Source organism: Acipenser ruthenus, chromosome 1 (assembly GCF_902713425.1).
Source record: "Acipenser ruthenus chromosome 1, fAciRut3.2 maternal haplotype, whole genome shotgun sequence".
Lineage (NCBI taxonomy): Eukaryota > Metazoa > Chordata > Actinopteri > Acipenseriformes > Acipenseridae > Acipenser > Acipenser ruthenus.
Window position 1 is genome coordinate 64,066,023 of NC_081189.1, and position 16,202 is coordinate 64,082,224.

At 38.0% G+C, this 16,202-nt stretch overlaps 1 protein-coding gene across 17 annotated transcripts in view; it reads right to left on the bottom strand.

Moving 5' to 3' along the window:
- LOC117421382 (teneurin-3-like) overlaps window positions 1–16,202 on the bottom strand; it is a 932,247-nt gene that overhangs the window by 55,739 nt on the left and 860,306 nt on the right. For all 17 annotated transcript variants that reach the window (XM_059027478.1, XM_059027514.1, XM_034035713.3 and 14 more), the window contains 4 exons: window positions 14,265–14,503; window positions 11,599–11,721; window positions 2,476–2,690; window positions 478–688 (listed from right to left, as the gene is read on the bottom strand). In XM_059027478.1, coding sequence (XP_058883461.1) covers window positions 478–688; window positions 2,476–2,690; window positions 11,599–11,721; window positions 14,265–14,503 — 788 coding nt within the window. The remainder of the gene's footprint in view (window positions 1–477; window positions 689–2,475; window positions 2,691–11,598; window positions 11,722–14,264; window positions 14,504–16,202) is intronic.

Below are 16,202 nucleotides of genomic sequence, written 5' to 3' on the forward strand. Positions count from 1 at the left end.
TTGTTAATTAAATATGCAAGCCTGTGCGAATTGTCAACACCCAATGCTCTGTGTCAGTATTACTGAGTGACGACCCACACACGTAACGACGTAACACACTGTTACAATGCCTCATATAGTGCATAGACTAGTAGGCTATATTCTCAAACTTTAACTCTCACTTTATTTTAAAGCCCCTTTTTTATTAAGAACATACGTTTTAGAATCAAATGTATGAAACTTTTTCTAGACTGTTTAGATGCAGATGGCACATGAGAAGATGCTCTGAATGTACGTTTTCATTTTTTGTTTTTATTCATCAAATAGTTAAGGGTTAAAGCAAGTTTTGTGAATGAAAGGGGCTACATATGTTTCATATAAAGATCTATAACATGCATCTATAAAAAGGGACCTTTTAAAAATGATTTCATCTAAGGTAAAATATGAAAACAACACTGCATGCAACAGGTGTTTGGATCTTTTAGTAGCTGAGCTTACCTATGATGATAGTGTTAAAGGACACTTGCTCAGGATTTTTGCCATCATTGTAAAACGCCAAGTGCCAGATTCCAGAGTCAAGGTATTGGATGAACCCTGCCTCGTGGAGACTGACTGACCTGGCATGACGGCCTCCGGTCTTAGCCTCAATGAGACTGCGCTTCTCTTTTGTTATCAACCGGCTGCCATCGAGGAGCTCCACGAAGTCATACTGAAAGAAAATAAAAAAATATAACATCTGATCTGTAGATATATCTCCTTATAACATGTTTGTATGTAATCGTTTTTCCAATTTTAGCTGTGCATTTCAGAAAGATAACATAGCAGTTTAATATATAACATTTTATATGATAAACACCAGCCACCAATAAGTAAAGAGAAACTAAATTATCTGTATATTAGACACTATCTACCATTTTTTCATCTTTCACCAATGTAACCAACTGCTAAATATAATTTTTTTTGAAGAATGATTCATTTTGCTCTGCCTTGTCTAATGGATTTTTAACAGCACACAGCATCCTCAGAAAATGAGTTTTATTTTACTGACACAAAAATCCACAAAATGTTAATTAAAAAATGAATCAGATTCCAAAGTTTACATGCTAAGCATAAGATTCTTCCAGATAATTTTAGTCAGGGCATTAGGAAAACAATAAATTACTGAGCAAAAATGAGAACAACTACATGGTCATTCAAATAGTGAAAACTTTTAAGTAGGTTTTAAGTTCAAACAGTGATTATTAGCTTGCTGACTGATGTGAGTTTCTTTCTCTTTGAGACGAGTGAAGACCAGCAAGCGTAAAGTATGCACCAGGATTATCTGGCATGAAAGCTTCTGCTCATCTAAACCACACAAAGGGAGAGTAATGATCAGGGGAAGGAGCTGCCGACTGAGTTTTGTTTTCTGTTTTTTTTGTAGTTAACATGGTATTTTGATGGAAGTATCAGAAATGACGGATAGAAAACACATACTGTGAATTAATATTCCAAATATATCTCACATCTTTCAGAAAATATGACCTTTTCATTAGTTTTGTTGTTTTTAGTGTTATTGTTCTAAATTGAGATGACTGCATTTAGGCGATATACAAATTCAAGATTATTATTATTATTATTATTATAATCATTATTATTATTTCATGATTTGAAAAGCACATTTCGTTTAGTTATTTGATATATCATTCAATGTACTCGATAAAGCTGAAATCTTTACAAGTTAACAAAAATAAACCTTTCATTACAACCATAATGAAAAAAAAAAAAACAATTACTGGTGGGCGAGAGGAATACCATGAAAGTACCTTGATTTCATTTTTTTCACTAAGTTGTCAGTGTTCTTCATTATTTCTACACACTTCCTTAAAGAAACATATTGATCCTCTAGCAATCAAACTGACATTTTTAGAAAGTGTCACGAAAGACTTTCTGGCAAATATTGATTTACATTGTATGGACAGTTGCTGCCAATTACTTCAATGATTTGTCCTTTCTAAAAAAATGTTCCTACATAATATACAGAGCTAAATCTGGCTTGTTATTTTTGTTTTGTAACCTTGGTGTTTTATATTACAAATTGCTGAAACTGTTGTAACTGACTTAAGAGTACAGCACTTACGACTGAAAAGATTGATTACTCTGTCTAGAAAACATCAACAGTTGTACTTAAGTATGTATAGAAATTCTAGAGGATGAATTATGGGGAATAAAAACCTGTTCTGGAAGAACGAAAGGAAATTTAGGACAATGACACAGTCGACAAGCCTATAACAAATGCTCTTTGCACACCCTCTAGGCATACTTTTCAAGGCTGCTACAGAGTACCATAAAACCCAAGACATAATCCTGAGCTGAACAAGAGTCAACACAAATACCAGCACCCAGCGGCTTTGAAAAATGCACTCCGCTGCCTTAAATGTAGCTTGTAAAAGTGCAAAGCCATAAACACCTGCTGACTGTCATTTCCCAGCTATTTTTATTTTATTTTATTTTTTGTACCTGAGTGTGTGAAGGTGGCAGGCCTTTTCTTCCATACACTCCAATTAGAGCATCTTTCTGAAGCGAGATGTTGAACTTCAGAAACTGCGGTTGATCGATGAAAACTTGCGATCTCCAGAAGACCCCGGGAGGCACCTCTAGTGTTGCACGACGACCTACATCCACCTCTCCGGAATCTATGCTATTGTTTTCTTGGAGAAAAACACCAAGTTTTCCTTAAAAAAAAAAAAAACAACACACAAATTTGAAAAGTAAGACCTTAAAGCAGCACATTTCAGCAGTTCCCTGTTTTAATTCCTTATATAAAACAGCCATATGGAGTGACAAACACTGCAAACAGTGCCATACGACGTTGCGAAACTATTTATAATGAAATGTAAATATCGAGCTCTCCTGTAGAATGAGCAGCCATTGATGCCGTTTGTACACCTGCGATGACAGGTACGGTAGTTGTCCACGAAAAAGAGATGTTTAGTACATCACACGCATCAATTGTACAACAGATTGAGGCCACGAATTTATACCATATATGAACAGGTAATCCATTAACAGTACATAGAGCCCAATGTTTACCACACAATTCTGTTCAGTGTTTTTCAAACTGCCTTGTGTCTCTAAATCTAATGAAAATTTGCTCATAGAATAGCCTAACAAATGTAATTCCAACATGTACCTTAGTCCAAAGATCGATCTTAATGGTAGTAATACTAAAAGGAAACACAGGTCCCTGTGATTTGTACAGCACAATATAATTCCACACTGTATGTGGGCAATCTGCATTACAGCCCTTTTTATAAAAAAAAAAAATACAACATTTATGCCATGTACTCAAAACAGGCTACTGATAACTGTTCTGTGGACTCTTTAGTCTGTACAGAATGTAATGAACTGGCAGTACTGCTTAATTTAAACTACTAGCTTTATTCCCTCAGATAACTGATTTGTATGGTCTTCCAAAATGACTTTTAGGAAATTGGTTTTCAGTGTTAACTAATTCCAAGTTTCATTCAATTTTACTTGTTTTCTGGACAGCTTATTGTTTAAAAACAAAGCAAAATATACAATAAACATCTTTTATAGAATAAAGCAATGTGACAGGACAGCGTCACTGGCAATGGTTGTTGTTTACCAGGAAGGCCAGCAGTGTGCAGTAGTGGTTAGGGTTCTGGACTCTTGACCGGAGGGTTGTGGGTTCAGTCCCAGGTGGGGGACACTGCTGTACCCTTGAGCAAGTTACTTTACCTAGATTGCTCCAGTAAAAAAAAATCAACTGTATAAATGGTTAATTGTATGTAAAAATAATATGATATCTTGTAACAATTGTAAGTCGCCCTGGATAAGGGCCGCTGCTAAGAAATAAATAATAATAATAATAATAAAAGGGAGACATACCCCGAAGATACGGTGAAGCGCTAAAGCACATGTAACAGGGCGAGCAGCCCTGTACATTGTTTTGTTTATTAGTTTAGAACGGGGGTTCCCCCTCCGCCCGTGTTATTTTGTGTTTGTTTATTATGATTTAGTATTATTTAAATGACGGCGAGCGCCGTGCGGTTTTGTTTATTTAAAAAAAAACGTTTTCTGGCAGAGGCGAGATTGGTGCTCGTCCTCTGCCAGGAATAATTGAAAAACTCGTGCAGAAGGTGGCCATCTCCCGAATTAATTAAGTGATTAATTTTGTTGCTAATCGGGAGATGGTCACCTGTTATAAAAACCTGCAGCTCTCGGCACTCGGGGTGGGTGTTAGAGAGGAGAGAGCGAGCAGAGAGACGGCAATTGAAAGAGAAGCAAAACCGCACGGCGCTCGCCGTCATTTAAATAATACTAAATCATAATAAAAAACACAAAATAACACAGGGGCAGAGGGGGAACCCCCGTTCTAAACTAAAATAAACAAAACAATGTACAGGGCTGCTCGCCCTGTTACACACACGTTTAATAATAAATAAATAAACAAAACACTAAACAGACACAAACAAACAAATGGCACACAGGCTCAAATAACAGGCTGAATAAAAACTCACTTACTACAGACGATGCGGACCACAAAAACACACACCACATACCTCTAATACCAACATTAACTCAAAATCTAACGATTCAAACACCCATAATCACCCTATTTATACATCTATGGCTGGAGCCTTAATTAATCATTTAATCACATATTTAATTCCTGGCTCCAGCCACATTCCCACGTGTTTTTGCAGGGAGGATTTTACACTTCCCTGCCACCCAATATTACCCCCCCCACACACACACACCTGTGCTTCGGCAGAGATTTTGCCACAATGCCAGTAGCAAATAATAGAAATTACTCAAAAAGATGTTGTATCTGAAAGCTAATTGTCAACGTCAACCCTTAAGGAGATTACTGAAAGCTTTGAGAACCTGATTGAGATTATTTCTTCAACCATTTCAATAGCCTAAAAAGCAATTTGAACCATTAGGGTACAAATTACTTTACAAACAAGGGGAAGAAAATCATTGAGTATCTCCCTCTAGTTATATTTTCTATTAAAGAGAACGGCATTGACAAATATGTTTACACTTTTTTCCCCATTTTAAATAAAGATTGCTTTGAAGAGCTCTTTAAAAGGAATCAGAACTCTCCCTTCCAGAACTTACATCCCATGGGTCATGCATCACAAGATGAAATTGCTAGTGTTATTTTTAAAACTGGCCCACTGTTTCAGTAGCTGTAGGGATTTAACATAGCTGTGTCAGTAGAAAAAAATAGCTATCTTTTCAAAATGTTTTGGTCTTATAGAGGTTACAGAAGAAAGTGCAGTGAGTCCCTGGCTATAACTAATTGACAATGCTATATTAAAAGAAAACTTCACCTTATACAATATACACTGTGTTTATTTCAAATCTGTTTTAATACATGAAGTATACTTTTTTTTACTGCTACATGTATTCATTTTAATCCTTCACACATATATTTTAATTATCCTGATGTTGTAATATATTTTAAAAAAAGTTATAATCAAAATTTCTAAATGTGTAAGTCACTAGATCTATCGGTAACATGCTATGCTTTCCAAAGGGACACCCTAAAAATACGACTGCAAGGGCCTCATTATGCTTCTGGAAGGTATTTCTCTCTGCCACGTTGCAAATCAAAGTGGTGTGATTGCTAGAATCATTCCTAAAACCTTGGAAGCATTACAGAGATGCTAAGATCAGGGCATTTCATTTATAACTAGCATAGTAAATAGGAATTAGTTTGCATATGTCCAGCTCTAAAGAATTATGCAGAACACTTTATTATTGCAAAGTTTATTTACAGACCCACAGCTAGTAGAAAAGGTTGCTTAAAACAGTGTTCTACCATGAAGCATACCTTCTGCAACTTTCTCAGGGGATGGATAGCATTTTTTTTATATATTGCCTTGGCACCTGACATTGCATGTGCTTTTACTGGACTAGTGCTTCATTGTAAATCAGCATTGTAGTTCCTTTACCTGATTAAACAAATACAGTTTGATGTCACAGAGTTTTTTTCTTTTTTTTTAATTACTAAAAAGTGTTAAACCTCACTTCTATAAGTGAACCTCCGAGTGGCTTGGTACTTTTAAGAAAATAATACTCTCTTTCTTTTTTTAGTTTAGCAATTCAGATGTTGAAAAATCCCTTCACAAAATAGTCCATTGTAGAATCTGATGCCATTTAAAATCCTGATGGGCAACACCAATTAGCAAGCAAGATATGGCCAGACTGGTCTCTTCAAGTCCGTTAATGGCTTTATACTATGTTTACTGTTAACTTCAGTATCCATTGTTTATCTTTATTTGATACAAACGTAATCTTAGATTTGATGCTATTGTGCCAGAGTAGACATCTTCAGAATAGGTCATTTCAAATAAAAATAAATAGACTTCTTAAATTAATAGGGCCCTGTAAATGTGTTTAAAGACAGACAGCTGCAATAACACAATTACATTGCAAAGAACCCCACAAGTAAATGGTCTATTGTTGATACTGATGTCATTTTAAATCCTCATAAGCAGCACTAATTAACATGCCAGGAAGCAGGATACAACCATTTATACACAATCAATACAAGCCCTTCTCTTTCTTGAGGTAACCTTGGCTCCATACCTCCCACTATGAGATGTCTTAGCTGACAACAAACATCCCCATCTACAAACTACTAGAATGTAGGACTTCCCACAGTTTGTAAATACAAACTAAATCAAAGTCATAATGTAACATCCCCCTCCACATTTTATATTGACCTTCGATGGAGTACAAGCTGACCCGAAAGCCATTGGGACTCATAAAACAGCAAATGAAAGGCAAGTGCACATATTTCAGAAACCTAATGATCCTTGTGAACCCGGTCAGACAAACAAGCATAAGAGAGAAAAGAACCTCAGTGGGTACAAGCCTGGAGTTAAATGGCCAAGAGCTTGTGAGAAAACTGCATGGGACACAGTAAACACAGATCTCTGCTTTGCACTGGAAAGATTAAGTAGAACAGTTGAAAAGAAGCTGGATAAATTTGGGGACATCATCTACGCATATGGAAGTGAGAGGTTTGGAGTTGAAAAAAGGAAGGAAAAAGTACAAACTATTCTTGGAAAGTCTAGACGGCAGCAGGAGATTGAACGCTTAGTTAGCCCTTTCCAGTCCATTGTCGGACTGGGTCCGACATTGCAATTATTCCTCACAGGTCCTTTGTTGGACTGGGTCCGACATCATTATAGCAACGCAAAAAACGGGTTTCTAGTCGTTTTTTCTCCGGAAAAAGCCGAGAAAACCTTCAACTGCCGAGTGGGAGCGACAAGAGCCGAGACAAGTCGAAAAAAAAAAAAAAAAAAAAAAGGCGTATCTCATGAATACTCATGCATGGTATCTGGTATCAGATAATGGGGCGGATCGTAAGTAAACAAGTTGGCTGACTGAATCAGCGCACAGAAAACACAGACATTTGCAGAGCTTTTTTGAGATGTTATAGTAATAAAATAATGACTTGGATCGCATTATTGAGGAGTTTGATGATAAAACGAGTGATCCGGAGATGATCGATCGGTATGGACGACTATTATTATTATTATTATTTATTTCTTACATAGGTGAACACTAAAGCAAACGAAAGGGTGGGGCGGGGCTGGAGATGCCTAGTGAGTGCTTTGTTGATATGCAGGGCCATTTAAACCCGTTTGACTGTGGAAAAAAAAACTTTTAAACAGCGCGTCTAAAATTAACTGCGCGTGTGAAAATTAATTAGACCTGACGTGCCTGACGCGTGATTAATAAATGGACCGCAAAGGGTTAGAGAAAGGAGACAGCTGAGGAAGCAATGGAGAAGAGCAGAACAAAGTCAGAAGGAGGGACTCAATCTCTTACAAAGGGTCATAAAAGATAAGCTTGCAACATTGCGCAGAGCTGAGCGCCTACGGAAACGCTACAAAAAGGAGGAGCGTGCGAGAGCTAACTTTTATAAAGACCCATTCAAATTTGTAAAGAAGTTATTCACCAGTGAGAAGAATGGCACACTAAAAGCATCTAAGGTTGAGCTGGAGAGATATTTGGAGGAAACACATACAGATTCAAAAAGGCAGGAGCCTATGTCAATTCCGTCAGACATCCCACCTATCAATCCACCAGAATACCAAATGGAGGACTGTGCACCTAAGTGGAAAGAAGTAGAGCAAGCTGTGAAAAAAGCAAGGGCTTCATCATCTCCAGGGCCTAATGGAGTTCCGTACATAGTGTACAAGAGTGCTTCAGGAGTTCTACTAATTCTGTGGAAATTGATGAAAATGGCATGGGAAAAACAGGTTGTACCAAGAGCATGGCGCCGAGCAGGTGGAGTCTTTATACCTAAAGAAAAAGATTCTACAAGCATCAGTCAGTTTCGTCCTATTTCCCTATTAAACGTAGAAGGCAAGATTTTCTTCAGCATTATTGCTCAGAGATTGTCAGCTTACCTATTAAAGAACTGCTTCATTGACACTTCAATACAAAAAGCGGGCATTCCAGGTTTCCCAGGATGCTTAGAACACATCAATGTGATCTGGCAACAAATTCAATCAGCTAAAAAGGAGAGGAAGGAGCTCCATGTGACATTCCTGGATTTGGCTAATGCATATGGTTCAGTGCCACATGAACTTCTTTGGGCAGCATTTGATTTTTTCAGTGTACCGATGACAATAACAAATTTAGTGAAAGCCTACTTTGGAGATTTGCAATTTAGTTTTTCAACTTCAGAATTCAGCACTACATGGCAATGCCTAGAGGTTGGAATAATGGCAGGATGCACCATTTCTCCACTGGCTTTTACCATGGCAATGGAAGTAATCATTAGGGCATCAAAATGGGTAGTAGGAGGAGAGCGCTTGGCTTCTGGAATGCGACTACCACCAATTCGAGCATACATGGATGACATGACAACCATGACTACAACAGTAGCCTGCACTAATCGGTTATTGGGCAAATTAACCAATAACAGCAGTGTGGAGTAGTGGTTAGGGCTCTGGACTCTTGACCGAAGGGTTGTGGGTTTAATCCCTGGTGGGGTGACACTGCTGCTGTACCCTTGAGCAAGGTACTTTACCTAGATTGCTCCAGTAAAAACCCAACTGTATAGATGGGTAATTGTTTGTAAAAATAATGTGTAAAAAAGAATGTAATTGTATGTAAAAATAATCCGATATCTTGTAACAATTGTAAGTCGCCCTGGATAAGGGCGTCTGCTAAGAAATAAATAATAACATTGAATGGGCACGAATGCAATTCAAGCCCACTAAATCAAGGAGCATTTCTATAATTAAAGGCAAAGTAGTAGATAAAACAATCTTCATTAATGGTGAGGCAATACCAACAGTGTCTGAGAAGCCAGTGAAGAGTCTTGGGAGATGGTACGACGGGGATCTAAAGGACACAGTTCGTGTGGGAGAAGTTAGACAACAAGCAGTGGAAGGGTTGAAGAGCATAGACAGCAGCGCTCTACCAGGCAAACTAAAACTCTGGTGCTTTCAGTTTGGTCTACTGCCGAGGTTGCTGTGGCCACTGACTGTGTACGAGGTTTCTTTGCCTCAGCAGAGTGGGACTTTATGGTAAAGGAATACTGCAGCTACCAGTCTCCGCTCTAACCGAGGAGTTTAAGTGCGCCAAGGTCAGACTGGAAATGACATTAGTAGAGTCACGCGACAAATGCGTAAGGGAGGCAGCACCTGTGTTGAAAACTGGAAGAAAGTGGGCAGCAAAGAAAGCTGTGGAAGATGCAAAGGCTACCCTTCGAATTGGTGATATCATGGGGCAAGTTCAGCATGGAAGTGGGGGTCTTGGTCTCAGTTCAGCTCCTCCTACATGGCATAAGTCAGCCCCAGCTCAAAGGAGGAAGCTGGTAGTCAACGAGGTGCAAAAGCAGGAGGAGAGGATGAGGTGTATAAAGGCCATTTCCCAGGCCAAGCAGGGAGAATGGATGAGATGGGAGAGTGTAGAACAACGCAAGATTGGCTGGCAAGACCTATGGTCAGTGGAACAGATCAGGTCAACATATGATGTTCTCCCATCACCACAGATCCTAAACCTCTGGGTAGGAGAGGATCCCTCATGTCCTTTGTGTTCATCACCTGCAACATTAAGGCACATTTTGACAGGATGTAAGGTGGCTCTTAGCCAAGGACGGTTTACTTGGCGCCATGACCAGGTGCTGCGATGTTTGGCCTTAGCATTGGAAGACAAGCGTAACATGACCAATAAGTTGCCACCTGTTCCATCAAAACATTACACACAAAAGACAACATTCCTCCGCCCAGGAGAGCAACCACCAAGAAAAGGTGTTAAAACCAATCCTCGCCCAGGACAACTGGAAGCTGCTAGAGACTGGAAAATGCTGGCAGATGTTGGTCACGGCTTATTTTTCCACCTGAGATTGCCACCACTAACCTTTGACCAGATATTGTCTTGTGGTCTGGATCAACACGCCTTGTTCACCTGATAGAGTTAACAGTGCCATGGGAGGATGCTGTAGATGAAGCGTATGAGAGGAAGAAACTGCGGTATGCTCAACTAGCCACTGAAGCGGAACAGCGAGGATGGAGAGTCCGGGTTTACCCAGTGGAAGTGGGTTGTCGAGGATTTGTGGCACACTCTACAACCCGGTTTCTCAGAGACGTCGGATTCAGTGGCCAAGAGTCGCACAGTGAAGAACTTATCTGAAGCAGCAGAGAGGAGCAGCAACTGGCTGTGGTTGAGATGGAAAGATTCTGGCTGGGGATCTCAAGCACAATAGAAAGAAAGAAATGCTGATGTACAGGTAAGTAAGCTGGGCTGAGTTGAGTGGGGGACGGAGGGGGGTGATGCTGGGACGCCAGAATCACCGTCGAGCCCTCTTGAGGTGTCATGGGCTAGTCAACGAAACACTGAGGATGGAAGGTGCCCACTTGAAGACCCCAGAGATGTACCCTACTTAGCTCAATCCAGACGGTTGTCATGCTGATGCGCTGGGGAGGCCTCACTGTGGTTGATCCCCGGAGCCAGCATCGCAGCCGTTGTGTGTGCTGATGCGCCAGGGAGGCAAAATAATGCTGGCTCCAGGGATCAGCTTACACTTCAGCCATTAACACCAGACAGAAGGATATCTACATCATCATATGGAAGGAAACGTAAATGGATGGAGACACATATGGATCACATTAGTTTACTGTAAAGCTACGTCTTAGTTGGTGCTTATCTTGGCGAGAGCCGAGTTCAAATCAGCATGAAGTTTTAACATCTACTCTCGTGTAATGGAAATCAAAGAAAGCACTATGAAGCACTAAAACAAATTTGTGTGGATACTTAAATAATTCAGAAACCCTTTGGCTGATGACCATTCTGTCACATTTTAGATCTGTAAGAAAGCAGCACTACCACAAGGCTTGTTTTAGCCAATTTTAATAAAATGTTATCACTAAAATGAGAGATGAAAAGTTGAGAAAATCGTACTAATCAGTATCAAAGGAATATATAAGATCAATAAAGAATTTTAACACAGTCCTTAAGGAAACTGTAAAGTTAAATTCCCTTGTGTACTGTACAGATAACTTTATACAGCATATACCAGTACATATAAATGAGCACATACAAGCATGCAAGATAGGGACGTAAAACTGGAAAAATTCTTACCATTGTCACCCGAAAGTACTGTTATCGCGTTGGTTGGAGTGGCTTCAGACTTAACCTGCCCATTTTCAAATGTGTAGTTTTCAGTCTCTTTAAGCTGCCAGTTGAGTCCAAATAGGTTCATGGCTTCAAGAAAAGAGAACAATTCAACATCAGTACACATATAGTCTTAAAATGCTGGTTAAATGTAATATGTGAGTACGGGGTTGCACAGAATTAATTCACGTGCTGGGATTCAAGTGAATAATTAATTAGTAATTGAATCCCAGCACAACAGTATATATAGAGACACGTAGCATTCACTCGAGGTTGGGTGTTCGAGAGTGGAGAACGGGTGAGGAGAAGGAGGAAAGTAGTAAAGTGAAATAATCTAGAAGTGTTTGTACTCACCGTGTTTGTTTGTCTCTCCGTGCACCGTTTGTTAAGTGTTTAGTACGTTTTGTTAGTCTATTTATTTTGGCGCAAGTGCCGTGTCCTGTTATGTGTTTAAAACCTTTTATTTTCTGTTCTGTTTAATTAAATGCTGAGCGAAAGCATTCGCTCAGCTTCACCAAACCACACCTCTTTGTCTGTTTATTTCCTGCTTCTGGTCTGACGCCACCCACTCCGGCCGTCTTTGTGACAGTGCATTAAAAAGAACTCAAGCAGTACGACTGTGAATAAAAAGTCTCCATAATTTTCTAGCAATAATATGCCCTTCCAGTTTGATATTTCAAGTGTTCGCAGGCAGAAATTTTTCGTTTTTTGACAGGTATGTGTGCCTATAGGGAGTATGTAGGGATCTGTATAATGTCAACAGCATATATATATATATATATATATATATATATGTATATATATATATATATATATATATATATATATATATATATATATAAAACTTGATGCTGGCTTGCCAGGTGTAGAGCAACCCAAAGAAGCACCCCTAATTAGGAGACTGCTTAGAGGGGGCTGCATTTATTTTGTTAGCTCACTGTAAGAAGCACCACAGTGACAAGAACGTGTCGCTTCAGAACTCCTGATGAGGATCCTGCAGAAAAGCAAGAGCCCAGCACCAGCAAAATGTATTTTCTCTAATGTTTCCATTCATTGTGAAAATTAGAAACACTTAAGATATGAAACGTGTCTTTGAATTCTAATAACGAGTGTAAAGCAACCAAACCCTCAGAAGCACATAGAAAGTAAATAAGTTGTGCGAAACCAAATTATCATAAGTAGATACATTTGGAGTTTGAGGGCAGCAAAAGTGACACAGATGATGATGATGACTGAAAATGAAAACTGAAAAGAGGTCAAAATAATTTAATGTTCAAATGACAGCAGACCTAGTTTTTTTTTTCTTTTCCATTTTTTTTTTAAATCTGAATATTTGCCCTTCATGATTAGTTAATAAAAATGGAAAGCCTTTTTTCCCCTGTATTAAGCGTGACAGGATTTTGTACCAAACATATATAAAGTTTTATTAAAAGCAGATAAAAAGGTTTGATAAGAATTGCTGGAGTGTTACCAAAACAGGCATTTAAGATAAAAGCATGTGAATCTAAAGCAGCATGGTAATACTGATCCCCTACAGGGCTGTATTGTGATTAGGAATCCATATTTTTCCATAAATTAGCTTTTCTCTTAAGTATCCTGCTGAGCGCATATGCAAACGGATTGAACGCAATGAGTAGTTATGAAATCCATTAAGAATGTTGCGCTATTTCTTTTTCAAGTAAATGGGATTTAAGAAATTCATGGTAACATATACTAATGTGTTAGTAAAAGTAGTATCCAGTTCAAAAACTCAAGAGCTGATAATGGACAATCTGTAGTTTAGTTGTTAATAAAATATTTCAGGACGCGTCAGTATGATTCACCATGACAACGACAACAAAAAAAGTTGCTGCAGTGGATTCACAGTGACAATGCCACAGTGGGTATGATTTTCCTAAACTACCTAAAACAGGCCAACTTACAGATAATGAAAGGCAGTTCTGCAGATCACAATCAAAATCAGCAACAGATGTTCTCTTCAGGAGAAACATGGAATATATTTGTTTCCAAAATCCTGTCTTTAGCATTTGCAGAAATAAATAATATCAACCATTCTAGAACTGAATCCCGGGAGATTAACAGCAGATTTTTGTATTTTTAATTAACATGTGCTGTCACTTCAAATGTAATATCTGCAAAGACCTTTGCACATTTAGATGTTGTCAAATACCCAAGGTTTTACTTTGCAAACTTTCAATAATTAAAACTTTATCGTACCATTTATTTTAATAAACCCATTGGAAAATGTAGACATTGGAGACTACAGGCAAAATGTAAAGAGGTTAATTTCCTGTAGCTTTTTTATTTTACAGACTTTACAGACCAGACACTAAAGGTGTCTTTGAGTCACATCATAAAAACATACTGCATACATTTCTGTTTCCTACTGTAGGGTTCTATAAACCACTGGTACACTTGAAAACATGTGAGCTGAAGTAAGCTGTGAGATGTTATCAGTAAGTTATCCTGTTTATACAAGCAGTCTTCACAGCTTCCAGTGGTGAATCAGCCACTTCTATGTGTAATTCCTCACAATTATTTGCTGCTCGCCAACAGAAAGAGACAGTTCTCAACACACATTTTTAAGCTTTAGATAGTGTTCAAATTGAGTGCTAGCCATTGAATCCAGTTACCTATGAAGTAAGACAGAAGAACTGCCAACAGAACTGAAATGCCAACAGCACAGAGGGCGGTGCACTTCCAGCTGCAGTACTTTGAGGATTTCTTGAATTTAAATGCACTCCTCGAGAGTGTGCTTCTAGGCAGGGGCCGGGTTGGTGGGGAGTAAACAGCACCAGTTGCCATTGTGTAGCCTGGTGTGGCCGTGCTGAACAGCGGTGTTGTCCCTGTGCCTGTCTTAAAGAGGAAGTGCCTGAAAAGGTATAAAGAAAGAATACACATCAAATATTATTCAAACACAGACCAAGGGTGTTACAATAAATAATGCACTATTTCAGATACTTGTTTCTGTAGCAACACTTGTTTAATATAATACAAACACCTTTCATTTAGTTTTAAAGAGGTCCCTTTTGGTCTTCTGGAACTACTGTGATTGAATAATAGACCATTATACCAATGATAATTAACCAGGTCATCTAATTTAGTCAAATGCATTAGTTGGCTGCTTCCTATTATTATTTTTTTTACCCCAGTGAAAACCCACAGTGTTGATAAATTGAAACCTTGGTGCTTGCTATTCTATTTCCATCAACCCTGGTCCAATAGCTAAACATTCTGGGTTAAAAGTAAAGTCTGGACAATTAAACCTGATCCTCTAATTCAAAATGAACAGCTCTGACAAGGGATTGCAGGTCGAAGGTTATAGTAAAGGTTTCCTGGGAAGTATAATGCTTCTAGTATAAAGCTACCAATTTGCTTTTGTAGCACTATAAAATCTTGAGACATGTACTTTGGGGGTTCTTTGTCTTTTTTTATATCTTAAAACACTTAATTCCCAGCTGAATATGTGGTAGAAATATGATTCAAATAACCATCTCATTTTAATGACTACATTAGGAAATATGTTTAGTAGCTTGTGAACCTAATTAAGTTCATTTTCATTTGCAAATAACATGAAAAAGAAATAGCAAAGTTAAGCAATTCTCAAAAACAGCATTCTTTAAAAAAAAAAATACAAAATATAAACTCATAAGGACATGAGATAATGTAACAGACAAGGGATGATTCTAGCTGTGAGATAATAATGTTTGCTGTGGAGCTTTAAATCTCAATGGTGTTTGCCTTTAAAATATTCTACAATTGTATCGGTGTGTTTTTATAATTATCACAATATCTACTGTCGTGGTTTAACGGTTCTCATTAAATACATAACTATGCCAGATTAAAAAAAAACAACAACATAAATTTACAGAATATTGAAACATTGCATAAAAATGAGTGCTGTACAAACGGTGCAGTCATACAGTCTCTTGCTGTGGCTTATCTACCTGATATACAGCACCAACATTTAGAACTCTATTCTGGAAAGAATTACACTTGATTTTAGTTTTTTTGCTGACATTTTTGAATGCTTATAAAATTACTTATAAAACATATATATTTTGCACACTAGTTGAAATGTTTATGTCCAACATTTTTAAACAGACATTTAACCCACGTAGGTTTTACACTTTAAAGTAAAGTTTCTAACATATATCTAACCTGGCTACTAAATCAGATTCAGTATGTTTTACAGTATGCCATTTGTATCCACCATTTCATACTAATTATTTTCTGTGCTTTTAGTCCCTGGCCTACAGGTACAGCACTATTGGGTTGCCATCTCATTTACGTTTTAATGCACTTATTAGTCTTCAAAGCATTCAATGCTTAACTTTCATAGAACTACACTAAAATTGAAATAGCTAACCAATAAAAACAGTCAGCGAAAAGCAACTATAACTGGATAATGACATTGATTTAAAGACCATTTTTAACTACAGCCTTTAAAGAAATTCCTAACATCTACCTGAGATATTCTTTTAAAGTGTAATTCCAATCAGACATAGCAGGAAGTTGCAAACCGAATACAGTACAACCTAAAAGAATATACACTTAATTTCCATTTACTT